Source organism: Balaenoptera physalus, assembly GCF_965194825.1.
Source record: "Balaenoptera physalus genome assembly, chromosome: 5".
Classification (NCBI taxonomy): domain Eukaryota; kingdom Metazoa; phylum Chordata; class Mammalia; order Artiodactyla; family Balaenopteridae; genus Balaenoptera; species Balaenoptera physalus.
The window spans coordinates 50,173,534-50,193,985 of NC_138884.1; the positions used below are offsets into that span (position 1 = coordinate 50,173,534).

General features: G+C 35.2%; 1 protein-coding gene across 5 annotated transcripts in view; it reads right to left on the bottom strand.

Annotated features, from left to right (window-relative positions):
* The window catches only part of MAPK10 (mitogen-activated protein kinase 10), a 340,034-nt gene that overhangs the window by 79,217 nt on the left and 240,365 nt on the right, over nucleotides 1-20,452 (bottom strand). For all 5 annotated transcript variants that reach the window (XM_082463256.1, XM_082463254.1, XM_082463253.1 and 2 more), the window contains 2 exons: nucleotides 4,542-4,671; nucleotides 380-438 (listed from right to left, as the gene is read on the bottom strand). In XM_082463256.1, coding sequence (XP_082319382.1) covers nucleotides 380-438; nucleotides 4,542-4,671 — 189 coding nt within the window. The remainder of the gene's footprint in view (nucleotides 1-379; nucleotides 439-4,541; nucleotides 4,672-20,452) is intronic.

Consider the following 20,452-nt stretch of genomic DNA (forward strand, 5'->3'; position numbering starts at 1 on the left):
GATTAAGGATGATTTTTTATCATGTCCGTCATTAATATTTCTCAAAGTGAATTGACTCATTCTAGAAAGCTCACAGAATAAATTAAAAATAAGTAAAAATATAGAATAAATAGTAAGCCTTCCCTGATTCTGACTGAACTAAGAACATGGGGCAACAAAGCACAGAGAGCCGTAAGGCCAGAAAGTAGCAGAAGTGTCTTTCCAGGAAGAAGCAGCAGAAACAGAACCTTCTCTCCTGTCACTGGATCCCTTTCATTTGCCGCCAGTTCTTACCTCCCTTTGATCTCTACAAGGGATTTCATTCATCTGATTTTTGTCAATATCACTTGAGTTATTTGAATGTCATGCTCCCCCTTCCTTCATGAGTTTTGTTACTTACACATCTTGGAACTCCTCCAGCGTTTTCTGGGGTGTGAAGACATTTAATAAACTAATAATCTGGAGAAGAGATAGTGGAAGGGACAGAAGAAGGAGAGAAAGAAAAGGGGAGAAAATGAATTATTTAAAAAGAATATTTAAACAAACACTTATTCCAACTCAAAGTCACATATTAGTGCTATGGTGGATATAGAAAAGTCGGAAAAATTTTCTAGAACTGTCTCAGAGAACATTCAAAAACATATTCAGGAAGGACATGTAATCTGTCTTCAGGTTAAAATGCAATTAAAACGCTCAAATTCTTAGGCAGAGAAAAGAGTCAAAGAAGATATATGATTGTCATATTGCTTTAGAGTGTGATTCTCCTTAGTAAATATAGGGTCGTAATGTAACTAAACAAAAAAGAGGAAAAGCCATGTAAGAAAAGTAAGGCAGCAGTGAAATAACCAGCAAGACTTAGCAAGGCTATGTCTTCCTCGAAATGAAAAGGTGGTGTTTAAGTCAAGGAGATGTTCTACGTTAAGGAGGTATTCTAAGTCAAGATTTTTTTTGTGTTGTTATTTTAGTTTCTTTTGCTTCTATTTCACACTCAAATATTATTTAAACTAATGCTCCAATGGTATGTGTGAGGAAAGGTATATCTTGGATGATATCAATGATGAATTTAATGGCAAATGTATTTTAAGTTATAAAAATGATTTTTTAATTTTTTTGTTTCCTGTTTTAGTTATTTTATATATTAGGTAGTAAAGAAGTTTACCTTCTAGCATAAGTAAATGTTAACAGGAAAAAAAACTTTGTTTTATGCAAAGAGATTACATACATAAATAACTCAAAATTGTCTTTCAGCTAAATATTCTGTACTCAAGTGCCAGAGGGAAATAAAAATAAAAAATATAGATAACAATCCTCTACTCATAGGATGGATGCAACCATTTCACAAAAACAAGTTAAAGATTTGCACATCTTTAAAACATGAACTAATGAATTTCAATAAAGTTCATAAGTGGTATAGAAACATGAAGTAATAAACAAAACAAAACGATTTTCAACATAAATGCAGTCAATCTAAGGAATGCTTTAGGCCTTCAGTAGTTTCCAATTATTGAGGAATTACTGAGAAAAAAAATCACAACACCATCCAATACTTTCATATATATATACAGGGTAATGGTTATAACATATCAAAAAACACAAGATTATCTCTTCTGAAGCAACCTTGCAGCATGGAATATGCATATGGAAATAAAACTGTTTCAAAACATTTTTTTTTTCAAAATATTTTTAAAAAATATTTATTTACTTATTTTGCTGTGCCAGGTCTTAGTTGCAGCACTTGGGATCTAGTTCCCTGACCAGGGATCAAACCCAGACCCCCTAATTGGGGAGCATGGAGTCTTAACCACTGGACAACCAGGGAAGTCCCTCAAAATATTTTTAAAACTTGTGATTAAAGTGCTTTGCTATTCTGTATACTTAGTTATGGTGTGTATTGAAAAATGTCTGCAGTTCTCATTGGAACTGTGAGCCTGTTTTTATAGTACTTAATCTTAGAAAGTAATTCATTTTGATACTTGTTCAAACAAAAACATTAGAGACCATGTGTGGGACACACACACACAATACATACAAACAACCCTTAAAGATGAAAAAAAATGCTAATCCTTATTATCTGGTGAATAAATAATCTAGGTAATCTAAATTAATCTAGAAAATAACATTACAATGTTAAATAAATCAATGTTTATTATTTTGAAGAGTAAATTCCCCACTGTATATTCTTGTATTCCCCTTTTCTATGCCCTTGTTTTAACACCTTCATTGCCTTTGATTTTCCTCTGAGTATTTCTCCTCTGTTCTTTCTTTGATCCTTTATAAATCCTAACTCCTATTAATAACCAATTAAAAATCTTATCTTTAGAAACAGACCATCACAGGTATTTCCATTTTAGTTCAAACGTTTTCAGGCAGGAATCTGATTCAGTTCCTTTTTTTATTCCAACATCTTAAAATGCACAGATGTGAATCAACGTCTGTCATGGTCCCACAATCATACCAGCTATCACTTCCTAGAATTGTGTTCATTTTCTAAATAGATTGTCTTCTTTATTATTAAAAACTTAATTGGGATTGCTTCACTACTTTACATTACTTTCCACAGCATTTCCAGCGTTCTTCATTCTGACTGCTTGTAGTTAGTATTACAAGCACTAATGTGGAATTTGCATTTGGTTGTCAGTGAACTTCCTTTCTGTTAACAAGTTCCAGAAATTTATTTCCCTAGATTTATATACATACATGCATACAAACATATGTACATACACAAACATATGCACATACATACATAGCAGGTAGGATGCCATTTACAAATTATTATTTCAATTTGGAAATCCTTTTTAGGTATCATAAATGTGAACCCCCATATTCCAGTCAAGAATGGGGAGTATGATTCCCTCAAATTGACAAAGTAAGTAGGAATTTCTCCACGACGTATTTATTGCATTATAGGGGCTGGAGGGAGGATTAGGGAAATCTAAATATTCAATATATGAAAACAAAAAGCTATTAAAACTTCCCATGCAGTTGTTTCATTGCTTGTGTCCATCCATCTTCCATTGCCTATGGTATTTCTCATCCTCTTTGCTATCATAAAAATAGATTGCATTGGTCATGTGGTTAATCTTGCTCCTGCCTTTATTTCACATACTGAAAGAACAAATTGCTTTAGCAGAATGATCTTTCTTAGGAATCATCATTTCTAACATTTCTATATTCCTTTCTCGAAGTATCACATTCCTTGCCTGGCCAAATCAGAGATGGGTACATACCTCAGAAAATTTTTCTTTCTGAGTGAGGCCTTTCCTGCTTAACCTATTTAAAAGAGTAACCTTACCCACTCTGCACTGACCGGTATTTTTTATCTTTCTTCTTCGTTTTGTTTTCCTTGGTAGCACTTGTTACTATCTGACATTCTAAACATTGACTTACCTATTTTGTAGACTGCCTTTCTCTTCCCAGTAGAACATGAGCACCGCATGGGCAGGGCTTTGTCTCTCTTATCTTCACTGCTGTATTTTTAGCATCTAGAGCATCTAGATCTATACCTGGCACATTGTATTCATTTAACTGTCAAGTGACTGAACTAAAAAGTCGTTGGAGTAGAGTAATAGGGGGAAAAAGAAACACTGTCATTGGGCCTAAATCCACATATTTGTATTTTAAATATCTTTCAACTAAACACTCATACATTTGCTTCTACTTAGTGCCTTATGACAAATTCACCTGTTTATAAAACTGCACTGATAATTTCATGTATTCTGTGATTTTCATACACAAGAAAAACTTTATAAGGAGTTATTATTATAGTTTTATAATAATTTTATTATATGTTTATATGTAATAAATTATATATAAAATATTTATTATAATTTATTTATTAATTGTCTTTATTAAAATAAGAATTATCTCCCATTTATTCTTACTAAGAAGAACAGGAGCACAGAAAGAATTCTAGAGGCCTTTGCCAGTGTTTGAAGAAGATTATAATCTGAAGTGAAGAAAGCCCTGTAATGGTGTTCCCTACTGAGTTCCAATGTGAAATGTTCTTGACAAGCCTGTTCTGAAGTACGCTGCAGATATGTCCCTGCACGTTTGCCCAACCCTACAAAAAGCAAGATGCCAAAGCACAGTGTATACACTGAACAGTTGGAGGACACTGCCAGACTATAGCTAAAAGTAAAAGGAGATAAAATTCTTCACCAGTTAATAATTAAATTTAAATTATTATAAAGAAATATAGCATATTGTTCTTTAAGATATTTTTGGTTTTGTTTTGGTTTGTTTGGGTGTTTTTTTTTTTTTTTTTGGAAATGCATGAAGTTCTCTGGTTAATTTGGAGCAATATAACCAAATATGGTTAATTTCTTAACAGGGAAATATCTATCAGATTCATCCCCTCCATGCCATACGGTTTTCAGATGATTTTTAAGAAGAAAGCTACCATGAGCACAATGAAAGCAAATGTAGCATATGGGCAGGATAAACAATCTTAAGGGGCAAAAATTGCAAAGTAAAGAAAGCCTTTCCTACTCAAGTTGGCATACTGATCTTCCTTCCCCAATCTCACCACCTCCTACCACCAGAGGTTTAAAATAAGAACTCACGTTTTTATGGTTCACACACTTCATGAGGACCAGCTCCCGGTAAGCTCTCTTGGCATGCGTTTGGTTCTGAAAGGGTCTGCTGAGCTTCTTAATGGCCACATTTCTGTCAAGAACAGCATCATACGCAGCACTGCAGAGACCCAAGAGCAATCCAGAATTAAGAACAAAGGAGCCACATCTTCTTTATCCATTCATCCGATGATGGACACTTAGGTTGCTTCCATGTCCTGGCTATTGTAAATAGAGCTGCAATGAACATTTTGGTACATGACTCTTTTTGAATTATGGTTTTCTCAGGGTATATGCCCAGTAGTGGGATTGCTGGGTCATATGGTAGTTCTATTTTTAGTTTTTTAAAGAACCTCCATACTGTGGCACATATATACAATGGAATATTACTCAGCCATAAAAAGAAATGAAATGGAGGTATTTGTAATGAGGTGGATGGAGTTAGAGTCTGTCATACAGAGTGAAGTAAGTCAGAAAGAGAAAAACAAATACAGTATGCTAATACATATATATGGAATCTAAGGGAAAAAAAAAAAAAGGCCATGAAGAACCTAGTGGCAAGACGGGAATAAAGACACAGACCTACTAGAGAATGGACTTGAGGATATGGGGAGGGGGAGGAGTGAGATGTGACAGGGTGAGAGAGTGTCATGGACATATATACACTACCAAATGTAAAATAGATAGCTAGTGGGAAGCAGCCGCATAGCACAGGGAGATCAGCTCGGTGCTTTGTGACCACCTAGAGGGGTGGGATAGGGAGGGTGGGAGGGAGGGAGATGCAAGAGGGAAGAGATATGGGAACATATGTATATGTATAACTGATTCACTTTGTTATAAAGCAGAAACTAACACACCATTGTAAAGCAATTATACTCCAATAAAGATGTTTAAAAAAAAAAAAAAAAAAGAACAAAAGAGCCCTTAGAATTCCCGCCTATCGAACTAAAGATACAGATAAGGAAAATACTAGTTTGGAATCCTACTCAAATACCTGCTTCTCAAGCCACATGTCAATCAGGCTGTAAATAAAGATGTAAGAGTGACTAGTATAGAAACATTCTACCTGCTAGGAAAAGAAAAATAGTATCTTGCCAAGAAAACAGCATGTAATTGCATCAGTGAGTCGGGGACAAAAGAAAGAAAAGTGCTCAACTTTCTCACTGGCCATGCGACTGTGGCAAGTCATTTAATCTCTCTGGGCTTGAATTTCTCATCCACTAATATGTTATATTTAGCTGTAAAACTTTACTGTTCTTTGATCGTTTTCAGTAGACATTCATTCTTTCCCCACTCACAGGACCAATTTTTAAGGTGTGACATTAATTGCCATGAATGCACAGGTGGGCTGATGCTCAAAGTGCACTCATTAACAGTAACAAAGCTTGAAATAAGGAATGCAGTCAGAGAGGGTTTCAGAAAAATAAATCATTACATTTAAATACAAAGACAGAAATGAATGCTACTAACATTTGAAGCTTTCAAGCCATTTGAGAAGAATTTACCATGTTTTATGTTTCTGCCATACTCAGAATACATGGGTCTAGGGATCAAATGAGGAAGTGAATCTCTTTTTGCTAAATATTATACCTAATGAACCCACTCACAAAGTTTTTTCCATCTCTGCAAATTTGGGTTGTCCTGGACTTTGTCTTCGTTGCTAGGAAAGAAGGGAGCAATCAATATCCTATTGATCTATTGAATTGGAAGTGACATTAACCATTTAGGGCTCATGCCACTAAACTAAAAGATAAATAAGAGGTTTGCTGTATTGCAAATAGACTCACAAGAGAAGTTTGGACAAAGTCTTAGACTTCATCTTGTCCATGCCTCCATTTAATACTTATTCCTCTCCAAAACATCTCCATCAAATTTTGACCAGTTTCTGCTTGAGCATCTTCAAAAACATGGACCCCCTTTACATAAAGGCAGCTCATTCTGTTGTTGGAAAGTTCTGAGTGTTAGAAATGTCATCATTCTAATAAACAGAGTTGTCTCTCTGTGATCTCTACTAACTACTGTCAGCCCTGCCTTCCAGGGCAACTCAAAATAAAGTATTCCCTTTTCATCATGACAAGCCCATAATGTTTGAAATCCATTAAAGAACCTTGCACAACATCTGGCCTACTCTATAAGCACTCAGTAAGCGCTCAATAACTCTTAGCTTTTCTTATTTCCCCCCTAGGCCTTTTGTTTCTTAAGCTAAATGGTCCTACCACCATTTGTCAGAGTGTGGTTTCAAGTCCTAGTACCATCTGGTCAGCTTCCTCTGAATATATTCCAGTCTGTGGATGTCCTCTGAAAATGCCATTGTTACTCTAAGCATGGATGTCAGTGAAGACTAGGGAAAGGCTACCAACTCCTTCATTCATTCACTTGCTCATTCATTCTGTTGACACAGTTAATACAGCTAAGTCTGTCCTGGTTTCTTTGATAAATGCATCACACACTATTGATTCACAGTGAACCTATGCTAATTAGAAATACTGTCTTTTTAAAAACTTGTGCTGCTATTCAACTCTGCATTTTAGCACTGGTACTTCTATTCTTGTGTTTGTTCTGTTCTTGTTAACCTATCAATGTCAGCACAAGTAAAGAGTCAAATGGGCATACATCTTATAGGTAGTGTACAAGGGCAACAGTGAATTTGGAAATACAGGAATTAAACTTGCTTTCTGAAGCTAAGAAATTGTGTCAGCAGGAAAGTGATCAGAACAGTCATCTTAAAGAGAAAGACTAAATTTTAAGCCAAAACAACTTAGGTGAAGTCATTAAAATATCTAAAGAAAGAATAGCAATTAGTCATGTGGGCCTAGGAAGGAGTCAAAGACGTAAATTCTGGTACTGCCTGGTGAAATAAGAAAGTGCGCTCTCAGGTAGGTCCAGGGATACAGTCAGCTGGGTAGATATCCCTACTGTGACTGTCAGAGACTACAGCCAGTTAGCAATCTGATCAGTGTCTCTTTAGTCTGATTCTATCCTCTGCAGTCAAAATTCTACTCATCAGGCTCCCCTTCAGAATTCTGCATACAAGAATTCTGCCCATATTTGGTTAGCTTGACTATTGCATGTCTCATAATTTAATAAATTGGAATCTGGTTTCATGTGTGAGCTTTTAGTGAGGCTTGTCGATGTGAGTTTGAGTCCCTGAGATACTGAACAGATCCTGGAGACAGTAGGCCCATGTGGGATGACTGAGAAAATGCTGCTCTCTGGGGATCTTGGCAGGTTCTGGCCAGTCTCTCTTAGAAATGTTGTGATGTTCTCTCTCCCTCTGGTACCTCTTTCTTGAAGAAATTCTAGGTCTGAATCTCAGCACTACTACTTACTAGATGTGAAGCTATGAGCAGGCCACTTACACTTTCTGACATCAGTTTCCACATGCTTAAAAATGGAGGTAATAACAACCTGACAAGATTGTTATAAGGAGTAAATGAGGTAGTAATGTATCTACAGTCCCTTGCCTAGAGTGTGCACTCAATAAATAATGACTATTACTATTTTTAAAGTCAATGTCCTTGCTGGAGTCATCGTGTAATGCAGGGCAGGATAAAATATATATATAATTTTTTTATATTTATCTGCTGTAATTGGACATGTATCTACTAATCAGCAGTTTTTAATCTTTCTACTAATTACAGATCCATGCAACTATACCACTATCCTGAGCACATTTCACAAGTTTGTCTTATGTCATAAAAGTCTGGAACAAAAACCTTGTTAAAATCCAGACATGTATAGCCATACAGTTCTATTACCTACCACTTTAATAAGCTATTTGGTGTGATTTGTTTTTACTGAAACCCCAATTCCCAGTCATCACTACATCCTTTCTTAATGACTCACAGGGTATCTTTTCTAACCAATAAGAGGACCAATGTCACGTTCAATAGGTGTCTCTTATAACCTCCTTCTTCCTTCTAAAGAAATAACGTTCGCCTATCTACAGTTGTATGGAATATGGTGGTTTGGCCCATTGAACTTCCATTTACCCCCTTGTATCATGCCTTCCTGTACTGAAGAGATTTGAGAGACACACATACAATTCCTAGATGCTTTTGCAGCTAGTATTATGGATTCCAATATGGTCCTGCCAGGCAGATGCAACCGTGGGAGATTTGCAAGGCAAAAGTGAGGGTGGTCATCTTCTAACATTTCTTAGTTAGCAAGCATGGTCTCAGGAAAATGTGAAATTTTCTTCTGAAGCAGTGATTCATGTCATTTTCCAGATTCCTGGGAGAGAAGATGGTTTGAAGCAGAGGCAACAGTGGTCTCCAGAGCCCAGTCACCAGCATGATGGATAGTGATGATGGTAATAATGAGTGCACAGTTCCAGCTCTGTGATTTTCAAATCTCAGTTACAATCATGTATTCCAGAAGTTCAGTTTTTTTAGGATACTCTCAGAGGTTGGGGCTCCCATGGTGATTCATCTCTCTCATGTCTGGGAGTCCTTCCAGGAAGCCCAGACTAGAGTTCACTTCTCCAGGCCTTCCAATGATTTGCAAGCACCCAATTTACCGTATTAAATCTTTGCCTACTTATAATGTTTCTGTCTCCTGCCATGAACCCTGGCTGACACTACAATCTTTCCCATTTTCTGTAATTCCTCAGTGATTACTGGCAACAGTTTAGCAAATACATCTGCAAATTGGAATCACTGGTTGCTGCATAGTCACAAATTAATGTCTGAAAGTTTTTTGTTACTCTGAAGTCCTTCTTTCTTTGAATCTTGGACTATAGAATTTTACTTTATTTCTTTCAGTGGCTTTTCTTTTTTTTTCCTTCATGCCGGTAAAAAAAGAGATAAATCTTTATGAAGGTTTTTCAGCAACTTCTAGCTACTTTCCAGCAATTATGCTGAAAATTTTCTAGCAATATCTTAACATACTCACTTCCTTGTCTACCAGGTTTATTCATGAAAGAAAGATATAGCCTTCTTTTGTTATGCTCCTGTCACTTAATCCAGTTTTATGTTGCAATAAAGCTATGTTTACCTCCTTGAATGTATTTATATAAACACACACACACACATCCCTGTAGGTAAGTCTTAGTCTCAACATAAAATCAGTTGCTTTGATTTTTTTTCCTTCTGGAAATTGCAGACAACCTGTTGCAAAGTTTTCTTCTTCCTAAGTCATAATTATTTATTTGATAATTTCTCTTGTTCCCTTTCCCTAGCACATTTAAAATGTTCTTGATCAATATTAACATGTTTGTGGGCAAAAAATTAAAAAAATAACTAGAAATCCCTAGGCATTGTGAGAAGAACTTTATGTCTTAAAAAATAAAAATTAAAAAACCTTATCATTGGAGCACCTTAAACATCTTAAGCCATAGCTGGGCAAGCCAAATTCTGTCCTGGAATATACGTTGCACCATTATAGTCCCTAGACATGCTATCAAGACACTGATTCCACCGCAGAGAAACATGTTGGCCAACCTGCAAAATCACCTGTGCCTCAAGGCTTTTGCATTGTTCCTTCTGCCAGGAATGCTCTTCCCACATCCTCACTTGCCTGACTCCATCTTGTAATTCAGGTTTCAGCCTAAATATCATCTCCTCAGTAGAGGCCTTCCCTAATCCCCATATCAAAAGTCAACAGTTGATTTTTTGAACAAATTTGTCATTGAATTGCTTGGCTATATCAATTTGGTTATATTTTGTTAGAGATACTTTTGATTACAAGTAATAGAATTATAACTAATAGTGGCTTAATTATTAAAGATCTTCATTATATCATACAATGGAAAGTCTAGAAGTAGGCATATCCCAGTTTCAGGAAGACATTATAACTCTCATCGGCCCTAGGCACTTTCGGCTTCCTATTTTCTGCAAATTGTTTCTAAGCATGTTGAAATAAAAGCCAATAACAGAAATCCATTAGTGCATCAAAGGGAAATGTAGGTGCTGTGATGCACTGCTAAGATTCCCCTTCAGGAATAAAGGACTTTTTATCCCAGCTGCTGGGAATGCTGCTGGCACACAGCCTCTCAGCTCTTAGTCCCCTCTGGTTATAAACTCAGCTGAAAAGAGCTGCCCAACTGAAGTTACACTCTCTTCTTGGGCAGCCTTCAATCAGCGACTAATAAATCTGGGATTATGAAAGCCTGGCCACCTCACCCCAACTCAGGACAGCTAGGAAGGCTCATTCCCTCTTCAAAACTCCCAAAAGGGTCAGCAGAAGCGTCCACTAAGATTTCATTGCGGCTGAACTTCTGACTTTGCTTCCTTCCCTTCCTTTCCACAGCTGTAAACCCCCAAAACACTCCCTAATAAATCTCCTGCATACAATCACCATCTCAAAGTGTATTTTCTGGGGAACGCAATACTTGACAAGCAGTAACTCATGACCAAATACAGCAATAAGCTGTGGAGTTCGCCTGAATCTTTTTCTAAGCAAAAGGCAGGGTCCCATTGTGGATGAAGGTGGCTGGGCTCAGAGCCCAACACCAAGAAAGCCATTTCACCTATGCAACAAACTAACCTAGATGACCAAGCCTAGTTATATAGATGCTAATCAACACCACTTCACACTTTATGGACAACAAGAGTTGAAGCAGGGGTAACAAGGGGCTCAGAAGCCAAGCCCTGAAAGATAGCACCAAAAGCAGCAGCTCTTCCAAACACTAGAAATTGAATTAGTACTTTACAGCTCTTCAGCAAACTAGTGATGGGGGAGATCACACAAAGATTTACCACATGGATAATGAATGTGGGACTAGCTAAACAAACTCATCACCACAGAAAACAGATGAAAGTAACGAAGATGGTTACCCTAAGCATAAGGCAACCATATTCCTGGAAATCAGGTTGATGGCATTAGTGAAGAATTGAAGGCTCCCAAAGAGGTACTTCTTCATCTCAGTGAGATGGAGTGATAGGGTGCATGCAAGTGCTGCCTCTCTTGATCTTCTTTTATCTTTGTGACAAGTTGTCTCAGGGTCACCCTGCTGCCTTTAGTGACCATTCAGTGCACCACCCATGTATGATCCAGCTCATGGTTTAAACTACAAAATCCACAAAGCTGCCAGGCTGCTATGTGATAGGCTAAGTAGTAAACTTGGGAAATTAGAGTTTAGCTTGATGTGAAATATGTGAGGGTACAGAGGCTGGTCAGCCTGCTATAAAGCATATAGTGAGGATATAGAGAGTAGTCAGAATATTTTTGCTACACTGATTTTGCCATTTGTGTGGCATAAATCTATAATTATTTACTTTTTAGTGTTTAGTAATGCTTTTTTAACTTTGCAATAAACCCTTTTGATGAAAATAAATAAAATTGAGACTGCATATTTAATTAAAATACTATATGCTATATAGATATAGTATATATATAGTAATATAGTATATATATAGTATATGTATTATATATAGTATAGTATACTATAGTAATATGGTATATATAGTATATATATAATAGTAATAGTATGCTATACTATTTCTCATGTTTTCTTTGGCATGACTAATGAAAACCAGAGAATAATTCTCCTAAAGGAACATCAGTATCTATTTCAAAATTAGTAATTATTTTAAGAAGACTGTTTCCAAGGATGATAATTTAACACATGCACCTACAAAAAATGCACTTAAACCATGACTTTTCATTTAGATCAAATGACTGTTCTTCTAAATTAATTTTGCTTATCTTCTATCCCAAGGGGTGTTTTTTTTGGATATGCACAAAAAGTTAAGCAACAGCTTGTTAATGTGTTGCCTCCATTAGCAGAAAAATAATTTTGAAAGCATTTATATTATGTCTGCTTTATATCATTTTACCAAATCATTTTACCTGCTTTATATCAAATGCTTCAAATATAAAATCAGAACTTTTCAGTAACAGATTGATTTTCTATAGTATAGTGAGTTGTGATGCAAAAATAATTCACACTGAGTCCAAGCAAACTGCAATATTCTACAAATCAAAATAGAATGTGTATGTGTCAAGATTTGCAAATAGAATATATACATGGTTGGAATAACTTTATCACAAAATTTTGGAGACAAAGCTTATGTTCAATCAAAAAATAAAGATGCTTCAGCAAGGCAGTTAGCACTTCTTGGCACCCCTTATAACTCTGATTAAGGAATAACTTTTTATAAATAAGTCCTAAATTTCAGATGCTTTTTTTCCCCCAAAATCACTTAGAAATCTTTAACCATAGTATTCAGTAAATGGAGCATCCCAATATTTCAACTGTTGAAATTTTAGGGAATAGCTATTATTATAAACAAATAATACTTGCAAATAAAAGCACACTGACATGTGGTGGAAGGAACTGAAGCAAGAAAGAAATTGAACAAATCAAACAATAAAATCACGTTGAAAAAAGTCTTCTTCAGAAAAATACCAGTGGAACTGTATTACAAACAGATAGGACTAGGAAGTCTCAGTTGATTAAAATACATGAAGATATATGAAGAATAGTCATTCGTCTCATGTTATACTTTTAATATTTAGGTAATCTATATAAATACATTTTAAAATTTTACTTTTATTTGTATTCTTTTAATTAATTTAAACAAATTCAATAGCACTATTTTGACACCCAACAATGTATTTTAGTGTGCCCTTTCACTGTCAAGTTTTCCTGACTTAGAGATAAATGATATGGTCCCCTGCTACTGATGGTCACTGTGTTTTTCTTGTTCAAGAGGTTTTTGCACATTGTTTCCACAAGATGGAAGAGGCAGAAGCAAGGAACTGCTCTTCCAGGGTTATTGCTACATTCTTACCTTTGGTCATTTCCTGGCAATAAAATTCAAACTCTGATTTCTATTTAATAGTTTCATCTTACTAAGATTTTCCTTATAAAGCTGCATATAGGTTAGGTGAGTATCAGAGCCTGGATGATGTCAGACTTAGCTAAGGAGTGGAAGTTTATTGAACACATCATCTTTGTTTGTACAAGTAACTCTACTCTGAAATGACAACTCTCAAATTGGCCATGTAGTAAAAACGTGCTATGTCCAAAATTAACGGAACTAAAGACAGTAAGATGTTCCTTTGGCTCAGACGTTGGTACTGTTTCTTGACACCTGCCAAATTAATGAGATCCATTAAGTGATGCACAGGAATCTCAAACGGTTCCTGCACACAGGACATATAATTATGACAGGAATAAGCTTCATTGCCCAGCCCATGGGCCTGCTCTCTCTTCCTCCGCGCCTGCCCCAGCACAGCATTTCTGGATTTACGATTGCCCTCCCTTAGTCTGACAACTGGGGAAGCACTGCTAACAATGGATGACCCCCAACGTCTCTTGCTTCTGAAAATGTGTATTAGCTATTATTTACAGCCCCTGGGCTTCTTTCCTTTGTTACTGCTATGTTCCTCTTTGTCTACTATTTATCTTTTTTTTTAATTCACTTCCCTTACTCTGATATTTGGGCTGATATTTTGGAAATTGAATTCTATATCCACAATAGTTTATTTGTACGATCATTATGGTATACTTATCATATATTGTCTTTTATTACCTTTTTTGCTATCCTCAAAGTTATTGTGATCCTTAATGGTCAAAATCCTGAAGGATTTAGCTGTGTATCCCCTACATGTTTGTTGCATGGAATTATATTTGCTATTGCTAGATGTTTATGTCCAGAGCTTTAAATATGTTAGGAAAATGGTATTATACAAGTTAAGGACAAAATTCAAATAAACGAAGCAGCATATTTTAACTTAATGCTGTGTTACTCGAGATGCCAAGATATTATCTGGCTAAGACGTCTTTCTCAAAGCTCCTGACTCACATATACAGCTATCTACTGACCACCTCTAATTGGCTGTCTCAGAATTATCTGAAAATTAATATGTCCATAACTGAATAAACCTCTGATTTCTCTCTCAACCTGTTTCTCTCTTAAACATCATTTGCTCAGGTATACAAGTCATCTTGATATTCTCTTCTCATCTCCTCCCCATATCCAATTCGTGGAGGTCTGCATTTACTTCCAATGTGAATTTTCAAATTAATCCACTTAGCTCTAACTCCATTTCCACTACCATGAGCTACATGTACTGCAGAGACTGTTCCTTAAATGGTCTCCTAACATTAACTCTTGCTTCTCGACAATCTGCACCTCACCACCCTCATAGAGTCTCATTATATCTATCTAAATTGGGCCATCCTTGGCACATTATTTTGTGTCTGAGGATCCTGCTCATTTTTAGCACCTATCAAGAAAATGTCTTGAAGTAACACGGTGTTAATAAAATAACTAATAGAACTCGTAAATTGTTATAAAAATTAAGTTAGCTTAACTTAAAAAAACTGCCTCGCTGCTTGACTGTAAGTTCAATGAGGGCAGAAGCCATCTGAGTCCTGATCACCATTGTTCCCCCAGTTTTACTGAGATATAACTGACATATAACATTGTATTAGTCTAAAGTGCACAACAAAATTATATGCTATATGTATATATTGCAAAATCATTACCACAACAAGTTTAGCTAACATTCATTTCATCACCTCACTTAGTTACAAATTTTTCTTATAATGAGAACTTCTCTTAGCAACTTTCAAGTATACAACACAGTATTGTTATCTATAGTCACCGTGTTGTGCATCACATTCCCAGGACTTATTTATCTTATAACTGGAAGTTTATACCTTTTGACCACCTTCACCTATCCCTCCTCCCACTCCTAGCTCCATCTCTGGCAACCACCAATCTGTTTCTGTATTTATGAGTTCAATTTTTTTTTAGATTCCACATATAAGTGTGATTATACAGTATTTGTCTTTCTCTGACTTATTTCACTTAGCATAATGCCCTCAAGGTCCATACATGTTGACACAAATAACAGGATTCCCTTCTTTTATAGGGCTGAATAATATTCCATTATATAAAATGGAATATTTTATAAAATGGATGGGCACTGAGGTTGTCTTCATGTCTTAGCTATTGTAAATAATGCTGCAATGAGACTCACTCACCTTTGCTTACATTGAGAATGTGGTACAGTGTCTGGCATATAGTTAGCCCTAAATAAGTATTTTTTAAACAAGTAAACTAATCAGTGATCGTAATACTCCTAATGGTAGAGCAAAGTGAATTATAGGTCTAGGATTTCTACAAACATGAGTCAAATCGCATATTGTTGAAGTCATATGCTTCATCTTTAAAATTCATGTAAAATTTTTATTTTAACCCCATATATATCTATATTTGTTTTAATATAAAATTTCATTTCCTCATCAATACTACAGTCTTCACACGAAATTTGAGTTCCAGGCACACCTGCCATATTTATCATGGGGCTTTGAGTGTCCCTGGCATGCTGCACCAGCACCCTTCCCTGTCCAGCCCTTACCCTGAAGCACAAAGACTCCAGTTTAAAAAGTGGGAGATTAACAAATAGGCTGTTTTCTTTCCACCAAAATTTTATTAGCATTTCTAGACAACAATAATAAGACTGTAGCTTCATCCACCAGTAAATATTTTCCTAATAGCAAATAATTTACCAGATTCGCTTTAGGAAAGATCAACTAGATTCATCCTCATATTGATAGCTACTGATGTGAAGCCTAGGTAAACCCAAAATGTGAAGACTTGATATAATTGTTAACTCTAAGTCAAAAAAAGATTATGCATAGGCCATTTTTATTTTATTGTGGTATTATTCAAGTAATCATAGAAACTGGGATTGGGTTTTTTCCAACAAGAAGTTTTATGATTTGTATAGCACAGGTTGTCATTAACTTAGGCAGGAAAATCCCCGGGTTGCTAAGTTTTATGCATGCAATAATCTTATAAGATAGGCACTCTTAGTAACGCCATTGTTCAGGTGACAAACCTGAAGCTTATGTGACAAAGTGAGAGAGTGGCATGGACATATATACACTATCAAACGTAAAATAGGTAGCTAGTGGGAAGCAGCCGCATAGCACAGGGAGATCAGCTCGGTGCTTTGTGACCACCTAGATGGGTGGGATACGGAGGGTGGGAGGGAGGGAGACGCAAGAGGGAAGAGATATGGGGATATATGTATATGTATAACTGATTCACTTTGTCATAAAGCAGAGGCTAACACACCATTGTAGAGCAATTATACTCCAATAAAGATGTTAAAAAAAAAACAAAAAAAAAACTGAAGCTTAATAATAACAATCAGTATTTATTAGCTCTAGCAGTTTTTTTCTCCAAATTCATTTGCTTCTAAAGTTCTTAATACTTTCCATAAACTAACTCATTTGGTCCTCACTAAAATCATATGAAATAAGTATTATTATGATCTTGTTACAGTTATTTTTACTATTCTTGCAACTTTTCCACAAGTTTAAAATTATTTCAAAATAAAAGTTTGACATCTTTATTATAAATATATAGGAGTATAGCACACATCTGAAAAATTAAAATGTAACTGATATCATATGACTGTGACAATGTGAAATCTCCTAATTTTCCTCCAGTTTTTATTATTAGAATTGTTTACATTTTCTTTATTATCCCTATTATTAAGTCCAAAACTACAAATATTTGCAAGCCATTCTGCTAAGATGGCAGCCTTTCTGATTCTTATTTCACAGTTAATTCATCTTCATTCACTTATACATTCAACAAATAGTTAAATAATATTTATTTACACAATTGAAAGAATTGATAATAGAAAAATCACTTCATGATAATAACTAAATTTTGCACTTATTGTCTGGACAGGTATTAGCTAACTTGCTGTATTTTTACAGAAAATTGGCGAACTAGTAAAGCTAAGGAAAACTGAGGAACAGAGTGGTTAAATAACTTGCTCATGGGACAATTAGTACATGAGTGATCTGGAGATAGAATGCTCTCTGGTTAAAGTTTTACTCCTTGTATTTATAAAAGAAACAAAAATTGAGCTTCCAGGAAAGACATTAAAGCATTAAAAAAAAAAATCAAAAAAATTTTTGTTAGATAATTTCTTTGAGAAACATGGTAAAACCAGATAAATGGCTGGTAAATTCTGCAGGTGTTAGTTGTTTTTTGTTTGTTTTAAACTAACATGATGATTGTTCAGCAAAGGTTTAGTCTATATACTATTCTTCTCACAAAAGCTGTCTTCCTAAGAATTTTAAACAGTGATAGAAAATTGGCACTTTGAGACTATACATTGGAATTTCTTTGCACAACTATCTAAAAAGAACCACACCTATCAAATACAAGTATTGATTTTACTCCTAAATGCGTGCCTGCCTTTTGTGCTCTCCACCTTCTTCCTGTTGGCTGGTATCATTAACAACCTGTTTACTGACCCCCAAATGGGTTTCCTGACAAGCTGGTATTAACAGCCCTCCCACTGCATCCTGCTTTTATGGTTTTATGTGTGCTCAATTTAGGAACCCAAGGCACCCAACACTCATAAGCACCAAAATGGAAAAGAGATTTATTTATGTACTCTTCTGTGATGCAGTCTGAGTTTAGAGAAAGGTCAGAATGTACAAGACTCAATAACAAAAATTCAATAACAAAACAAAATAACAATAATAACAAAAATTCTCTTCTCACAAAGGTTCTTTCTGTGTCACTGGTAAAGATTAAGGCATTGTGTATGTATGTATGCATGTGTGCATATGTCTATATGCACACACGCACACATGCATATGTATTTTTATTAATCATCTATTCTGGGGCACCATAATTAATATATAGATGAAAATTCTATTTCCTCTAGGATAATAAAAATAATCCCTCTCTTTGTCCTTTGGCTAAACACTATAAGGAAATGGAATTCCATTGTAACATTTCTTTTTAATTTGAACTAATATTCAGTTTTGAAAATCAAGTTCATTTAAGACTGTTTCATGGCTATCTCTTTTTTCACTAAACAAAAATTCACTGGTCTTCTATCATGTCTCTATTTTTACTTACTGGATATATTTATTTGGATAAAGTAAAAAACTTCATAGAAATAGGTTAAATTTTACTAGATCATGTCACATAATTAAGCAAAAACTTGCTAATATGTATTGTGATATATACAAAAAAGACAAGTTCAGTTTCTTGTACTCAAAGAACTGTGACATACTGGGGGACTACCTAATAGAGGAATAAATTATGAACTGAAAATATTAGCTCAAAAATGAGAAAGGAAATACTAAACACTAATGGAAAAGTCTAGTTTTAAGGAAATATTGAGGATGGCAAAGAGGATAATTGCTAGAGGTGATAAAATAGTGTGGGATATAGTTGCAAGTGTAGGGATCAGTTTATACAGGATAAAACACTGCACAGCATCAGCCAGAAAAGTAGCCTAAATGGGTTCAGATGCCAGTACATAGGTAGAGATGGTGGTGGTGAAGAACTTGTTCATTTCTGTTGGCTTTTAGTTTTGCAGTGAAATGAGAAGCAAGATCATCAGCCGAGAGAAAGGATGGGGGAAAGGTTTTTAGAGTTTTGAGGGCAGAGTTAAGGGACAAAATTGTCACCAAGGATGGTAGAAATGTAAGGGACTAGAGTTTCTGGGCAGTAATAAAGGTCCACTTAATCTTTTGGTCTTGAATTTAGGAGCACACAGTCAAAACATGACTAAATGTTTTTCTCCAGCCACGTTCATCTCTCTTAGTGGAGAGGAGTTAGATTTAACCAGCATTTGAGTTTTGCCAGGCAGAAAGAGAGGAGAAGATAGCTGAGAGTTTATGTATGGGATAGATTATAATAAGAGACACAATATCTAGGTTGTGTAAGGAGGAAAATGAGTACATGCGGGTGGTCAGGAACAGAGAAATGATAGAAGATTGTAGATTGTAGGAATTGGAAAGAGGGTGTTAGTATCAAATGTATCGCTCATTCTAGAAACAAAAATTTCAGTTGAGGTAGTTAATTTAGCTTCATTTTGATCATTGAAAACATATATAAACTAGATCTTGTGGGTAGTTTTGCTTGTTTTGTTTTTATTATCTAGCTAACAGGCATACAGAAAGTTTAAAAGTCAAGGAGAAATATAGAAAAAAATAAACATGGAGAATTATCACTGCAGAATGTGGCATTGAATTCGAGGATTTAATAAAACCCAAATTGCATGTCAAAACTAATATATCCATTTTGAAAAGGACAGTTAGGGAAAGACGTACTTAGCTAGGGACTTATCTTAGCATCTGTACTAATTGTTGTATTTTTAAAACAAGAACTATAAATTCCCCCCAGTTTATATCATAAACTATAGCTTTATTGCAGTTTCAAGGTAGAAAATGAGAAAGGAAAAAAAATAAAAAAGAGGTCCCACGAGTTTATGATCAGATTACTGGCAGCATGTTGTGCCAGAAATGCAATTAGTCAATTGTTTCAGCATAAATCCTGTTTATAAGTCAGTAACGGCTGTAAAATGTGAACGTTAAAAAACGTTCTGTTTGCCACGAAATATTTTTAAATCATGTTATTTATGAGACAATGCAAATAGCATTTTACATGAATGCTGACATTGACTATCAAAATACCATATTTAAATTGTAAAATAAGAATTTGAAATACTGACTTGGAAAATACAGCCAACAATATTTTAAAAGAATAGTGAAATAAACTGAAGTGTACCAGATTAGAAAGGGGTTAGCAAATATGAACTCAATGAAATACCAACCTAGAACTTAATTCCAGTGGTCACCTCATTTTTGTTCTGCCTTTAGTCAGATAAGATACTATTCTAGTCCATAAAGTTCCCAATAATGAGTTAATAAGCAATTTATGTAATCCTTCATACTTAGATAAAACTTGGATACAGTTCTTCTGTAATTTTATTGCCATTGCATGTTGAGTTAAAGTACTGAATAGTATAGAAGTTATACTTGCAATGATTTTATATTGCCCTTTGTTGACTGTTGAAAAGAAAACTCAAACAGAACACATTTTTTGTATTGGGAAATGCATCTAGGCAAACATATTTGTCTTATTGAAGATTCACAGCTAACATGACTTTTGAAACTA